Raw genomic sequence first — 13,132 nt, 5'->3', positions numbered from 1 at the left:
GCTACAGTAATGGCATGGCGAAAGGAACAATCAGGTACATTATTACCAAATGCAAATTCATCTGCTTTCCTCCCCCTCGGCGCACATCTCACACTTGAAATGTTAATATTTTCTCACAGCAATGTATCCGTGATTTAAGCAAATGATACGATAAGAGCAATTACGGTGCAAGAAGAAGCTTTGAAGTAATAGCTGATGAGACACAGGGCTGTGCCTTGTTTAACAGAAAACTATTCAAAGCCCAAAAAAAAACCCCCAAAACAATGGCATTATCCAGCTCGTTAAATTACAGGTTTGTCTTGTCTTGGAAAACAAACAAATAGTTAGCTAGTTTTCTTTAAGGCCCAGTTGCTCTGACATTTGTTCATTCGCACCTCTTTACAAGCAAGTCACAAATATACAGTTGGATTTTAAACGAGGCTGAATAAGCTCCCCAAACAGCAACAGTTGTTTCTTGTTTTTTTTTTTAGCAAACACATCTCAAACAGGAGTAAATAGTGCATTTGTTGGAAACTCTTTGCAGTTACTAATTAATGCATGAATGGCAGACTTGTGAGTATTTACAGCAGCAGGATGGAGTATGTTGGATAGAATCAAAATCAACTACCGAGCCAGGGTTAATCCTGAAAGAGGAATGGCACCAAGTGCAACGCTGCAGCTTGTTGATGTGTTTTTAATGCTTTTTGGACAACAATGAAGCTCTATGGCACAGAGCAGTAAGCTATAACAAGCCTTGGCTACGGCAATTTGTAGCTCGCTGGGTGGAAGTATTGTTGTAGTAGGGAATTTGTTGACCGTATGAAAATGTAGGTAAGCATAATCCTTTCATAATAAACAAGTAAATAGTCCTCCAAAATGAGCAGCAGCACCGTTGGGTCATAGTTGCCTCATAGACAAGCCACTAGATGTCTTTGTATTTGACTGTAGATGCATATTGGTTGTGAGATTTTGCTGCCAGAAAAAAAATTCAAATCACTTGCTCTGGACTAAAATTTGAAAACAACTAAATTTGATGTTTTCTGACCTAGTTGAGAAGTACTTAACACCTGAAATGTTATGAAAATGATCAGATGAGTAACAGCTTCTTTATATTTTTGAGTCATACCTCAAAAAAAAAAAAAAAAAAAAAAATGATCAGATGAGTAACAGCTTCTTTATATTTTTGAGTCATACCTCAAAAAAAAAGAAAAAGAAAAAGATGCAGCATTTACAGTTTCCATTATCAAAAGAATAACAGATTTGTCAACAGATGACCTCCACTCAAGTTCATTCAAAGACGTGTGAATTGAAATCCAGCGAGTGTTCTATTAAATTTAACCAAAAATAGACTCAATCTACTGCTACTGTTGATTTCATAATAGCTCGAGCTCTTCTATTTCTGTGTATTTCATTATGACCACATCAAGATTGAAGGTTTGAAATCACAGCAAAAGTCATATTTGAATAGAGAGAAGCCGCTTTCAGCTACGTTAAATCCAAGGACTTCAGCTAAATCGTTTTGTAGGATTTATCCTATAAAGACTTACAGCCATCAAACTTTCAGAGGTGTGTGATTTTAATCCAATGCAAGTTTTGTCAGATTCAGTGAATATCTTCTCACGGTCTGCTAGCTGTCCGTACTTTGTATGCGGCAAAAAAAAAACCCTGGTGTTTGTATGCACAGTAGAATCAAACAAAGTGGCTCAGACAGATCCACACAACAATAATTCAGCAAGTCCTGTGCACATTTGGAAAGGACGTGGGAGGAGACCATAGACTGTATAAAAGATGGACGTAGCTTCCGTGACGTCACCCGTTGGTTTCTGCACTGAGAAAATGAAGCCAGGGTTTTGCTACTTCCTGGTTGACATCTTCGATTTTTGGAGCCAGTGACACAAAAATCGTTGGAGGGATAGGAGCAGCGATTGGTCAGACGGATTGAGAGGCGGGCCCTCTCTGCCCGCCCTTCTGCTCGCTTCGTCTGCATCGTCACTGCTGACTGTCAATCAAACCAGCCACGCCCCTTGCCCCGCAAAATGTTGACGATTTTTTTAAAATTCAGTATTGATTTATTTTCAGATTGGCCGCCTGATCTCTGGACTTGACCATGAAAACTAATTTTAAAAAAATCCTGAGCTGAAGGAATGCAGTATTTCATGATCTGTTATCACTTCTTTTCCAATTTCTATGGGAGCCAGGGCTTTTTGGAGCCAGCAGCAAGCGGACGTAGTGATGTTGCAGGTTTTTGACACTTCCGGGTTGGCTTCATTTTTCAGGGCCGGTTGCTACGTCCATCTTTTATACAGTCTATGGAGGAGACATGTCAAGACTGATGCTAACCTAGCACATGCTAACCATCTAAATATGCAAACCATCCAAATATTAACCATCTTTCTCCTTTTACCACCACCATTAACTCCAATCCTCAGCCTTACCCTAACCTGACCCCTAAAAGCCAACTCTCAAACAGCCCTTTGAAGCCGTGTCAGAAAGCCAAAGTGTCCTTTTGCGTTTGATGTCCAAGTCCACACCAACACGCCAACGCCTTAGTCAGCGCCATGTGTCTGCTCCCCCCCCAGCAGCCTCACGCTGACCCATCCACAGGTTGTGCCACCGAGATGCCATCTGCCACTGAGCCTCTCGCCGGCTCCTGAGTTGACACAAAGTAGAAATCATTTTGGCCGACATTGATGGAGGTCAAAGCGAAAGGGCTTCACCCGAGATCCTTTAATTCGGTCATTACTGTGTGCATAAACCTCTTATTACCGCAGCATTCGGCCGTTCCACTGTGACAAACCATAAATCACTGCTGTGCCTGCTCTGTTATGACAGGCTGACAGATCTCTCCCAGTGTGCCAGCGTTCAGCGAGTGTAATCTCAAGGGTACAGCCTGCTTACCAGCTGCTGGCCTTGGGGTCCCCATCCAGCAAACTGCAGGACAGCTTCATGCACCTCAGGAGGGTTGAGAGGCCAAGTTTCCCTGTGGAGACAACACATTATAGAGCCAATGCAATATTTACTAGTATGTATGGAACACATACACTCAATATCTGAATACAAATGCACTGACAGAGCATAGAGGCCGCCATGTGGTTCTTTTTCTTTTTTGTTTTTTTTTTGGCTTGTCCCCTTATTGTAGGCTTCATCAATCATCCGTATCCTTTTTTTAGCACAAGCTGACTTTGCTGGGCTCACTACAAATACAGAACAGTAGGGGAATAAGCAGACATAGATGGATGAAAGGCTAAAAACAGGCCAGGCAGAACGCAGCACACCAAACTAAACTGAAATTAAATGCATTCCCGCAAGGTGCCGGTGAAAGCAGGTAAATGGGTCTGATGTCAGTGCACTGTCCACATCGGGTCAGAGGGAGGGCACGGCGGCCAGATAAAGATCTCTGAGCGGAAGGGGACAGAAAGAAAACAGCAAAAAACGAAAGAAAACACAACTGAGGTGGGTCTTACTGTGTCACCAGGCTGTAAATAATGTACTTGGCCACATAGGAGTACTGGTAGATCTGTGGAAGCAAACAAATCACAGTCAAAGAAGCGAAAAAACAATCTATCTTGTATGAGGCAGCAGGTAGGTTTTCTCACCGGTTTTACTTCAAAGGCAAACAACACGTGTTGCATGTCAGGAGACACTTGATATTTGGCGGCTCTGGATCTGTCCTGGATAGGATGGAAAAGAAACTCGTCACTCTCCGTGTACAGTGGCAGCACGGAGCGTAGTTACTGCTCTAGACGAAAATTATACTCACAAACAGCTGGTTCGGCACGATAACCCTGCGCTCCGTTGTGTCAACATTAAGCCTGACAACATCCCCATCCCTTGTACGATACAGCAGCTCATTGTCTGTAAATGACAAATGATAAACAAACCAGAGATTTAGACGGAAAGTGAACTGGCGTATGGTTTCTGTTCCCACATAACTTCTTCACATAGGCGCAGATTTCAGGCGAGAGGCAGCGAATGCGTCCCACTCAGTATTTAGATATGTGCATTTGTCCTCCCCATTAACAGCAAGTACGAAGCTGAGCACTTTTACACTGAGAAACTCCAACATTTACTCATAGACACGACGCTGCCTTCTGCACTTGAAGGTCTTTTTCCTTGAGCATCAAACACAGATACGTGTTTCATGTACTGAATATGCAAAAAGGTTTTGAACATGGCAGGAGTCGTTTTCAAACACATTTGAACCGTTCATGTCAGCAGAGATAATCTGAAATGAGAAAAGTTGATATACATGAGAATAAATATTTAAAAGCAGCACAGAATGCCTGGAAGCCTCACAGCTTCCATTCCATTCTGAATTGTCACCTTGTGTTTTCCTTTACATAAATAATACATTGACCATGAACTGATGCAGAGAAGACACAAACTTCTACCTAAAAATTGACCACGCTGCAGAAAACGTGTTGGACGCTCAGCCCCGAATCTCTGCTGGGTTTGAAAGACGTTATTTTTAAAATAAAATCACCAAAATTGTACCATTGGTCAGAGCCAGAAACTGTAAAAGCAGCAAGAATTGATGGATTTTCAACTACTGTGACAGGTTATCTGTTGGAAAACTTGACCAACTTCAGTCTTAAAATTGTGGCATTTCATCGAAATCACTTTGTTCTACATGTCTTATATAAAATTCGCCGAAAATTGCCGTCAGCAGGTTCTATAAAAAGTAAGAAATTCTTCTAAAAATATGGGAACTTTTCAGGAAAATTATGCTGAACTGCAGGCTGTGTTTACACGGAGTAGATATTAGTATGGAAACAAATAAAAAATTAGTCGTAAAGTTCCTGTAGAATGTAGAGTCAACATTTTTTTTCATATTGGTAACACGTGCTGTGTCTGAAATCACTCCCTACGCCTACATAGTGCACTATATAGGACATAGGCCATTTTGTTGGGGTGTCCGAATGTTAAGCTACAAATGTTACATCCTTTATAGTACCCTCAATCCCACAATGCACCCTGAAAAGTAGTGTACACCGATGGTCACCAACAGAGCAATATGGACCGTCATGCATTGCACGAAAGGAAATGGAAACTAGACGAGCGAGAGCGTGAAAAGTTCCTGTTTGTTTTGTTAAATTTTATTTTACCCGGACAGTGAACGTTGCTACAATTGCGGCGCTCAGTTGTGATTTGGACAAACTACACCACTTTATTTAAATTGCTGGATCCTGAAGAAACGCTCTCTCATCTGGTATGTGCAGCAAAATGACAATAAACTTGATTTAATTTGATTTCTTAGCTACGCAATGAACTGTGAATTTGATATGTTGGGACTACGCTGTTGCGGCACAAATTGCGGCTAGCGAGCGACGTAATTAACAGCTCGAGTAGTGTCTGAAATGCTACTTTGCCGAGGTGCTCCCTACATAGTGCACTATATAGTGATCCCTGTATAGTGAGTAGGGACTGAGTGGATGATTTTGGACACAGCCTTGGAAAAACATTGTACACCCCGATTCCAGACTTTTTCCAATATTTTCAAAGCAAAGAATGAAAGACTTTCAACTTTTGTTTTTTTCTTTTTAATATTATGATATATCTATAATATATAATATCTACGGCAATATAACTGTCACACTGCACAGATGACATTTCGGAGTTCACTCTACTTCTAGCCATGCTTGTGCTGTTTCCATAAAGGTGCGGGACTTTATATTGCAGTGAAAAAGGAACCCACAGTGACTCAAAATGTGACAGGAATGTTAATCTGTCCCCCACAACGTTTAAAGGAAATCCATCCTTCCAATTGTCTTGTCCTTCTTCTTCTTCAGTCGAAGTAAAAATTCAGTTAAATCTCTCTTAACTGATGTTTTGGTCACTTTGCTGCAACAGGCAAACGCTGCAAACTCAACACTGATATTATCATGCATTATCTCCGTCTAAATTGGTAAAAAATGTTAGCAAACAGTTAATTATGTACACGCCCAGGAGTCACCGAGCAACATCATCATTCATTCAGAGTTTCTGGTCACCTGATGACAAATCCTGAGGGAGACACGCGGCTCTTTAGCTGCTAAATGTTCCATTATGTTCACCAGCTAGTCGTTAACTTTGCCTGTGTGTCATTTGGTGCTGGGTATGTAATGTTCAGCTGAGTGATTTTGCTGAAAACAGCCATAATTTAAATTGTCAGTAAGCTAGTAAACAAGCTGTTGTAGCTCTCGCTCTTGTGCGTAATGCCGGCTTATCTGATAACTGCTCGGTTTATCTTCGGACCTCAACAGCCCGTGCGTCCACGCCATCGCTCTAATTACCTAAACACTAAAACATGTTGTCCATGTTGTTCTATCATTTAAAATGAGTCCTTAGTGCCTGGAATACAAACTGTCTTTTCCTCATCAAATTGAATTTTACAATCCACAGATTTCCTCATCAATATTCTAAATCTTTTGATTTGTTATTGATCGTAAACTTTTTTTAAAATCAGTTAAACAAATGCTCAGCAAATGTAACCATTAAAGTTCCTGGCTCAGGCCGCGACACATTAGACAAGAGAATCTGGCGACGCAGTGAAAACAGGTTGTCCTGTGTCATTTTATTGGGAATACTTAGTGACTGAGTGTAAGACGAGAACTCAAATCAAGATAATGAGAAGAACTGAGTGTGGTTCATCGGTTGTGGCTTTTGATATAGTCAGAGCCAGTTTTCACGGGTAAATTTAGCCCTTGATCTTCCCGTTTATAGCTTTTTTTTTTCCTCCTCTTATTTGGACAGACAACAAAACTGAGTACACCCCTGTGCAATATCACTAAAAAAAACATTAGCCATTTGATCTCACGCATACTTACAAACTGGTTATATGGACTGGATGTAAAACACAGACTCCGATGTACAAAGTCCATCTATCTGTGACCGCTGCAGGAAAAGTGATTACTCATTTCCAATTAAGGTTAATTGCACGAGCAAGGTTATAAAAGAAGCTGTTTTGGCAACTTCGCTGCAAGTAGTAAGGAACGAGCACGAAACGAAAGGAAACAAGAGCACCGGACATAAGCTCAAATGTAGTTGTTGCATTGGCTAGGAGATATAAGAGTCATACTCCTAATAACAGAAGATTAAATGTGGCTTGTGGGACAGTGTGAAGGACATTGTATGTAGACAGCCTTTATTGACAGTGTCCAAGGAGAAAGCTCTAGCTGACAAAAAAACTTTGTCAGACTACATAAAAGGATTCCTGATGAATACTGGCAGAGCATCCGTTGGTCGAATGACAGCAAAATGAATTTGTTCAGATCAGATGGGGTGCAGCATGTTCAGTGTCGGCCCGGCCAAGACCACCGCAGAGGCTGCATGGTGCCGATCATGAAACATGATGGAGAGGATTTTTGGGACACAGCAATGATCACACAAGAGTTTTTAGACACGAGGAAAAAAAGTGAAAACTAAAATCTGGCCAAGTTCGTCCGTTGAACTGAATCAATGGAACACTCTTTGGTGTTTTTGGAGCTACGACTCCAGCAGCCTAAAAGAATCACTTGTGAAGAATGTGAAGAACGGTTCTCAGCACAAGGCTGGTATCATCCATGAACAGGAGGATCAAATCTGTCATCAAAAACAAGTTGAACCGCGCTAAACGGACAGGATTTGTAATGATTTTAGCGATATCAAGCGGGGTCGGACTCAATTTTGTTGCGTATTCTGTTGTACGTCCTATATATGAATGAGCGGGATAGACAGCGGGAGGCTTTTGTTGTAGAGATCAGTGTGAAGGTTGAATCCTTTGTCTTTGGATCTGAGTCCGTGTGAGAAGCTCAGAGGTGAGTCCAAAGACTACTGAGGCAAGCGGTGATCAAAGAGTAACGGGGATCAATTACGCACCGCTGTGAATGAAGCCCACAAAATATTGATGAGGACTACTCAAGTGTGAGGTTGTCCCACTGGGTTTCTTATCGGAAGGTCATTAGCGCCAAATGGGAGTTGATTGCATTAATGTAACTGACAAGATGCAATGTCACACAATTGATTGCCGGAGTTTCGTCAGGTGCTCAGGACGTTTTCATCATGGTCATGAATGAAGGGCACAGAACTTAGCTAATTATATGTTAATCAGCCGGTAATGTAAGTAATCAGGGGAACAGTTTGCACAGCAGAACCAAAGGACAGATGTAAGGTCGCAGCGCGTCTGTACGCTACATGCTCAGCAGCAGCTGCATTCCAATGTGGACGTGCAGGTGTGTTCATGACATGATCAAACAAACTACAGATGCAAAGTGGCCCAACATAAAACTTTTATCAACCAGAACTAAAAGCTCTAGTCTGAACAGTTTAAGTTTTATTGTTTAAGGCACGATGACACAAAAAAAATCAGTAGTAGAAATAACCTTAAAGTTAAATACTTGATGTTTTTGATCCTCGTAATTCAGACTACACGAGTGTTGACACATCCCATGTTTGATATAAGCTGTATGCTTGTGAAAAAAAGGTTGTGTTTGACCCTGGAAGCAGTTCTTTGAAACTCAAGCTAGTTTTTTACTTGCTGAGTTGGCCGTGACAAAGCTAAAAAAAGGCTATGATCTGTGTTGAAAATTCTCCAAAATGTTTGGCCTTAGGGGGGTTTTTTTGTGCCTGTGTGTTAACAAAAGTTAACAATGTCCCTTTTAAGGAAACTAAACCAAGGTCCACATCTTAAATGGCCTTTCAGTACACCTTTCAACACAGTTTGGAAATTCATCAGTAGATTTCCTCGCTTTATATAATATCAATATTCTTTACAAACTCAATATGGATGGAGATTTCCAAAGATGCTTGCTCAGCTTTGGATTCAGTTCAGTGACAGCCAGACCAAACGTCAGCATTACCTTTGGCCGATTTAAGCATTACCAGTATTTAAATTTAAATATTTGAATATAAATGTAGATACAAGAAGAACTTACTTGGGAATTCTACATGTACAGAAAAGTTCTCTAGTCGCTTCAGTTCAGCATGTTCTCCTGTGCACGATCGAATCTTAACACCAGGGGGCAACATTTATGAGCTCAGGTAGCAGCTGCCCACTCGCCATCTCCTCAAGGTTACAGGGGCCAGAGCAAAGAGCTGTTCTAATGCACATCTGTTCAATTTAGACCATCTTACTGTACGTCTGGCTCACAACACGCTGAGTGAGTTGTACATGCTAGATTAGCTTGAAGGCTGGTGCTTTTGTTGAGACACAGCTAGGATGAGTTCAGGTGCATTTTGTTTATGACATCTGCTTGCAAGAGGACAGTAATGTAACATAATGCTTTATTAGGGCAGTGTGCACCAGCGTTAGCTATAGAAACAGGCAGGTTTAGTGGTTGCCTGACTTCATTTGTGATGTGATTTAACGTAGACTGAAGACAATTTTTATATCATAATTGCTCATCTCCATGCATTAAACTGTGCTGTTATGATTCCTCACCACCTCTCTCTCATTTTTTGTGTCTTGTAACTGCAGCACACAGTTGAATACATTCGCCTTGCAGGACTAGTTTCAGCTACACTTTGTCTTTTTCTGATTGCTGGTTTCCTGGCTGTAGTCGTGCTCTTGAACGCCGGCTGTGTGGTCGTCTGACCTTTCTGCTATCCTTTCCTAAAAAAGGTAAAAGCGATCTCTGATAAATTATTCTGGTTGAAGTGTTATTCAAACTACTTTCAGGTCTTTTGTTTGCACTGTAGAGTTATTTTTACTGAGCTGTGTTTTCTGATCTATACTGCGTCACCACTTTTGGTATTTTCGGTTAAATCCCTGTACGGGAAGTTTAATGCCATTGTTGAAGTCCGAGTTATGGACAACACTGATTCCTGTCATAAAGTGTCTGGCTGTGTTTTGTGTTTTGACGGCCAGAGTCAGATTCTAAATGTCAGAGCTAAAGTGTTCACTCACCGCTGAGCCATTTAGCGTCCGGGTCATGAATGCGAAGGTCTGGACCGAAGACGTCCTCTATGGTTACTTTCTTCTTAAGGGCAAGGCTGTCATCTTCACCTGTCAGGTGTATCGCCAAAAGATAAATAAACAGACATGAATTAAATGTGACACACACAACAAAAAAGCCCACATGTATTTTTTATAAATGTCCTGCTGATTTTTTGTGGTGAACGTCAGGAGGCCGTCTTCCAGTCTTGTCGGATTTATTAGCATTTCGAGCAAGTAGCTTCAGAGGAAAAGCTGAGAGGAAATCTTGACTTTTCATCATCGTGTTGCTTTGAGATTTTCACCGTCTCGCTATAATATACACCTCTCCTGTCTCTGGAGCTGGTGCCTCTAACAACTATTCCCCACTATGGGTACAGCAATTTAGAATAAAGTGCGAGCGAGAAAGATGCCTCTGGTATTGCTCTATTGGTCTGAGAACATCAGCGCACATCTGCCTGCTGCGTTTTTCAGCGGCGGGCTGACGAGTCCTTCCATTCCCAAAACTCAAAATGAGATCTGACGCTGACAGCTGAACCGCAGGTGGAGCAGACAACAGGGGAACACAAGCGAGTTCATTTGGATGTGAGGAAGGAAACACAGCGAACGTCTGAACACTTCCTCACCGTCTTCCACCGCACCTTTACTTAGGAAGCAGCCGTTAGACACGACTTGTCTCGATGGCTGACAGCCCGGTCTTACTGTGCAAAACTGCGAGTTGACAGATTCTTCGGCAGGCTTCACGTTGTGACTGAGCCGCGAGATCTGAGTGTGTAAATACCATGTCAGACATTGTCAAGTGTTTATCGACTTGGAAAATCAGAGAAATTCTCATGTCTGGCAAAGATGCTGTAGAGTGAGAGGAGAAAGCTAATTTCCAACACACGGCAAATGGTATCTCTGATGCTGTGCCAATCTGACAAATGGTTGGAGCTATTACTACATAATCATCTCCATTAAACAGGCCTGAATGGCATTGCACATTAAAAGGCCCATTACCTAGTGAGACGATGACCCCATATCTGTGTAAAACTGGTATACAATCACCAAGTAGAAAAACCGTGTCATCTGTAAAACCTTGCCCACGTTGAAATAAGGTTATCAAATTAAAATAGCTGTCTGCGCAGTGAGAAAAAGCCGAATCCTGCTGCCAAGAGGAGCATTTCATCCAAAGTCAGTTTGCAATTTGGAATTCAAAGCCAACCATGTGTGTAGAATGTACCTGTCATAAAACAAACTGCTAAACAGGTGTGTGCTAATACCGTTCTGTTCCCTCAACTTGGGTTTGCAGCAGGAAATCTAAAAACTTCACAGATTTATTCAGCCTGTGATGAACAATGATTTGTTTTTGATTTGTTTTTTTTCAAATTAAGCTATTTTCTTGCTAGCATTTGCAGCATCTGGCACATTGTGTTCAATCGGATTTAGCTTTTTCTAAAATTAAACTAACCATTTGAGGTGATTTGGCAGAGGCATGTGGCCTCTGAGTTCATCTGAGTTCTGTAAAATGTATTGTTGTGGTCGGTCTCATGCCAAGGCTGTGGGTAGAATACATGTGTACCGAGGCAGAGAACAACTGAGCAGATGTGAGTGAGGGAATATTGTGTGTGCTGTTATCTCTGCCAGGGAGATCATGATGTACACTGATCTGCCACAACATTAAAACCACCTGCCTAATGTTGTGTAGGTCCTCCTCCTGCTGCCAAAACAGCTCCGACCCACCAGCAGTAGTCAGTTGGCGGCAGATCCTTTGGGTTCTGTGGGCTGCAGGTGGGTTCTGTGTGCTTATTTCAGTGAATGCTTGATCAGTTTCAGGATCTGGGGAGTTTGGAGGCTTGGTCAATATGCTTATTTTGTGTCTCTGGAGTGAAGTTTCTGCAGTGTGGCAGGACTCAGTGTCCTGCTTGGGGAGGCGTCTGTTGTTGGGAAGTCCCATTGCTGAGGGATGTGTCCTTGGTCTGGAACAATGTGTAGGTGAGCGGTACTTGTCAACATCCACATGAATGCCAGGACATCCCAGTGGAACCTTGTAACATGATCAGCGTCTTTCACTTCACCTTTAAAGGCCTAACTGTTGTAGCTGATTGGTGTACAACTCATTTGTTTTTATATTTAAAAGTGTACCTCTCTGAGCTGATTTCTAAGATCAGCTGATCAGCTGCTTCTGGAGGTTCTGAGGTCTAGCTGGAAGTTCAGAGGGGCCAGAGCCTTTACAGTCACACCTCCAAGGCTCTGGAATTCTTTGCTGCTGCTCGTTAGAGAAACACCATCACTGTCCATTTTTAAAACCCGTCTGAAAACTCATTTTTATGTCCTGGCCTTCGACCCGGCATTAAGCTCCTGTTTTATTGTTTTTTTATTGTTCTTATTGTCCTTTTCAATGATTTTATTATAATTTTATTGTATTTTGCATTTTAGATGTTTTAAATTTTTTTGTATTTTGTGTTCATCACTTTGTTTTGACTTTTGTTGAGTTAAAGTGTTTTATAAATAAAGTAGAGTTTAATAAGTGTCTCAAAACCATTACAGAGTCACTACTGGTGGAATCCCTCATGTGTACTCTGCAACCTGCTTCCACACAAGGAGGTCAATTTTGCCCAATTTTAAATCCTTGGGTGTGAAATAGCCTATTATGAGAGCACAGTAATTCTTAAGAGCTGCTGTTTTGATGCTGATGACACATTATTTCTCCACCAAGGCTGGGGTTTGTTTTAAGTGCCGTTTGTCTGGCCGTCTATTGTTTAGCGAGATTGCACAAAGATGAGTTTTAAGACTTGGTGGAGATTTCACTTGGTGGAGAACAAACGCAGGGAGATCCCATTAAATGTAGGTGCAGATCCTGATCGCTTTCTTGTAAAACAGGGCATTGGCCTTGGCAGAGTGCTGCGCTGTCTGAGTGCACTTCTAGTCTACTAATAAAACAATCAGCTAAGAGGATTATGCATCCTTGGCGTACTGCCTCTGATTGTTAGCATACTTGCAGGTGTATTCGTTTGTCTGTGTGTCTGGGGTACGTACGAGGGGTCAGCAGGATAACGGAGGTGACGATCAGGGAGCAGATGATTAGGATGACCAGCAGGGCGATGGCTATTCCCTTCCAGTTCCTCTGAGGCGGAGCGCTGCCCACAAGGTCCTGAAAAACAACATAAACATTACATTCAACTGGTGTAAACAAAATAAAAACCACCTTTCAAGCGGCAGTAGGTAGCAAATATAATGACTTCACTCCTACTGACTGAATCCATCCTACGTTGACCTTCTGGT

The 13,132-nt window shown here is 41.8% G+C and overlaps 1 protein-coding gene across 1 annotated transcript in view; it reads right to left on the bottom strand.

Moving 5' to 3' along the window:
• Positions 1 to 13,132, bottom strand: part of LOC103364898 (dipeptidyl aminopeptidase-like protein 6) — a 77,320-nt gene that overhangs the window by 16,154 nt on the left and 48,034 nt on the right. The window contains exons 2-7 of the mRNA XM_008292186.1: positions 12,887 to 13,001; positions 9,842 to 9,940; positions 3,740 to 3,834; positions 3,576 to 3,650; positions 3,444 to 3,496; positions 2,878 to 2,959 (exon numbers count right to left, since the gene is read on the bottom strand). Of these exons, the coding sequence (XP_008290408.1) occupies positions 2,878 to 2,959; positions 3,444 to 3,496; positions 3,576 to 3,650; positions 3,740 to 3,834; positions 9,842 to 9,940; positions 12,887 to 13,001 (519 nt within the window). The remainder of the gene's footprint in view (positions 1 to 2,877; positions 2,960 to 3,443; positions 3,497 to 3,575; positions 3,651 to 3,739; positions 3,835 to 9,841; positions 9,941 to 12,886; positions 13,002 to 13,132) is intronic.

This window comes from Stegastes partitus, unplaced genomic scaffold (assembly GCF_000690725.1).
Source record: "Stegastes partitus isolate 25-593 unplaced genomic scaffold, Stegastes_partitus-1.0.2 Scaffold791, whole genome shotgun sequence".
Taxonomy (NCBI): domain Eukaryota; kingdom Metazoa; phylum Chordata; class Actinopteri; family Pomacentridae; genus Stegastes; species Stegastes partitus.
Note: the sequence above shows the minus strand (reverse complement) of the source record. Positions and strands in the feature narration are given on the sequence as shown.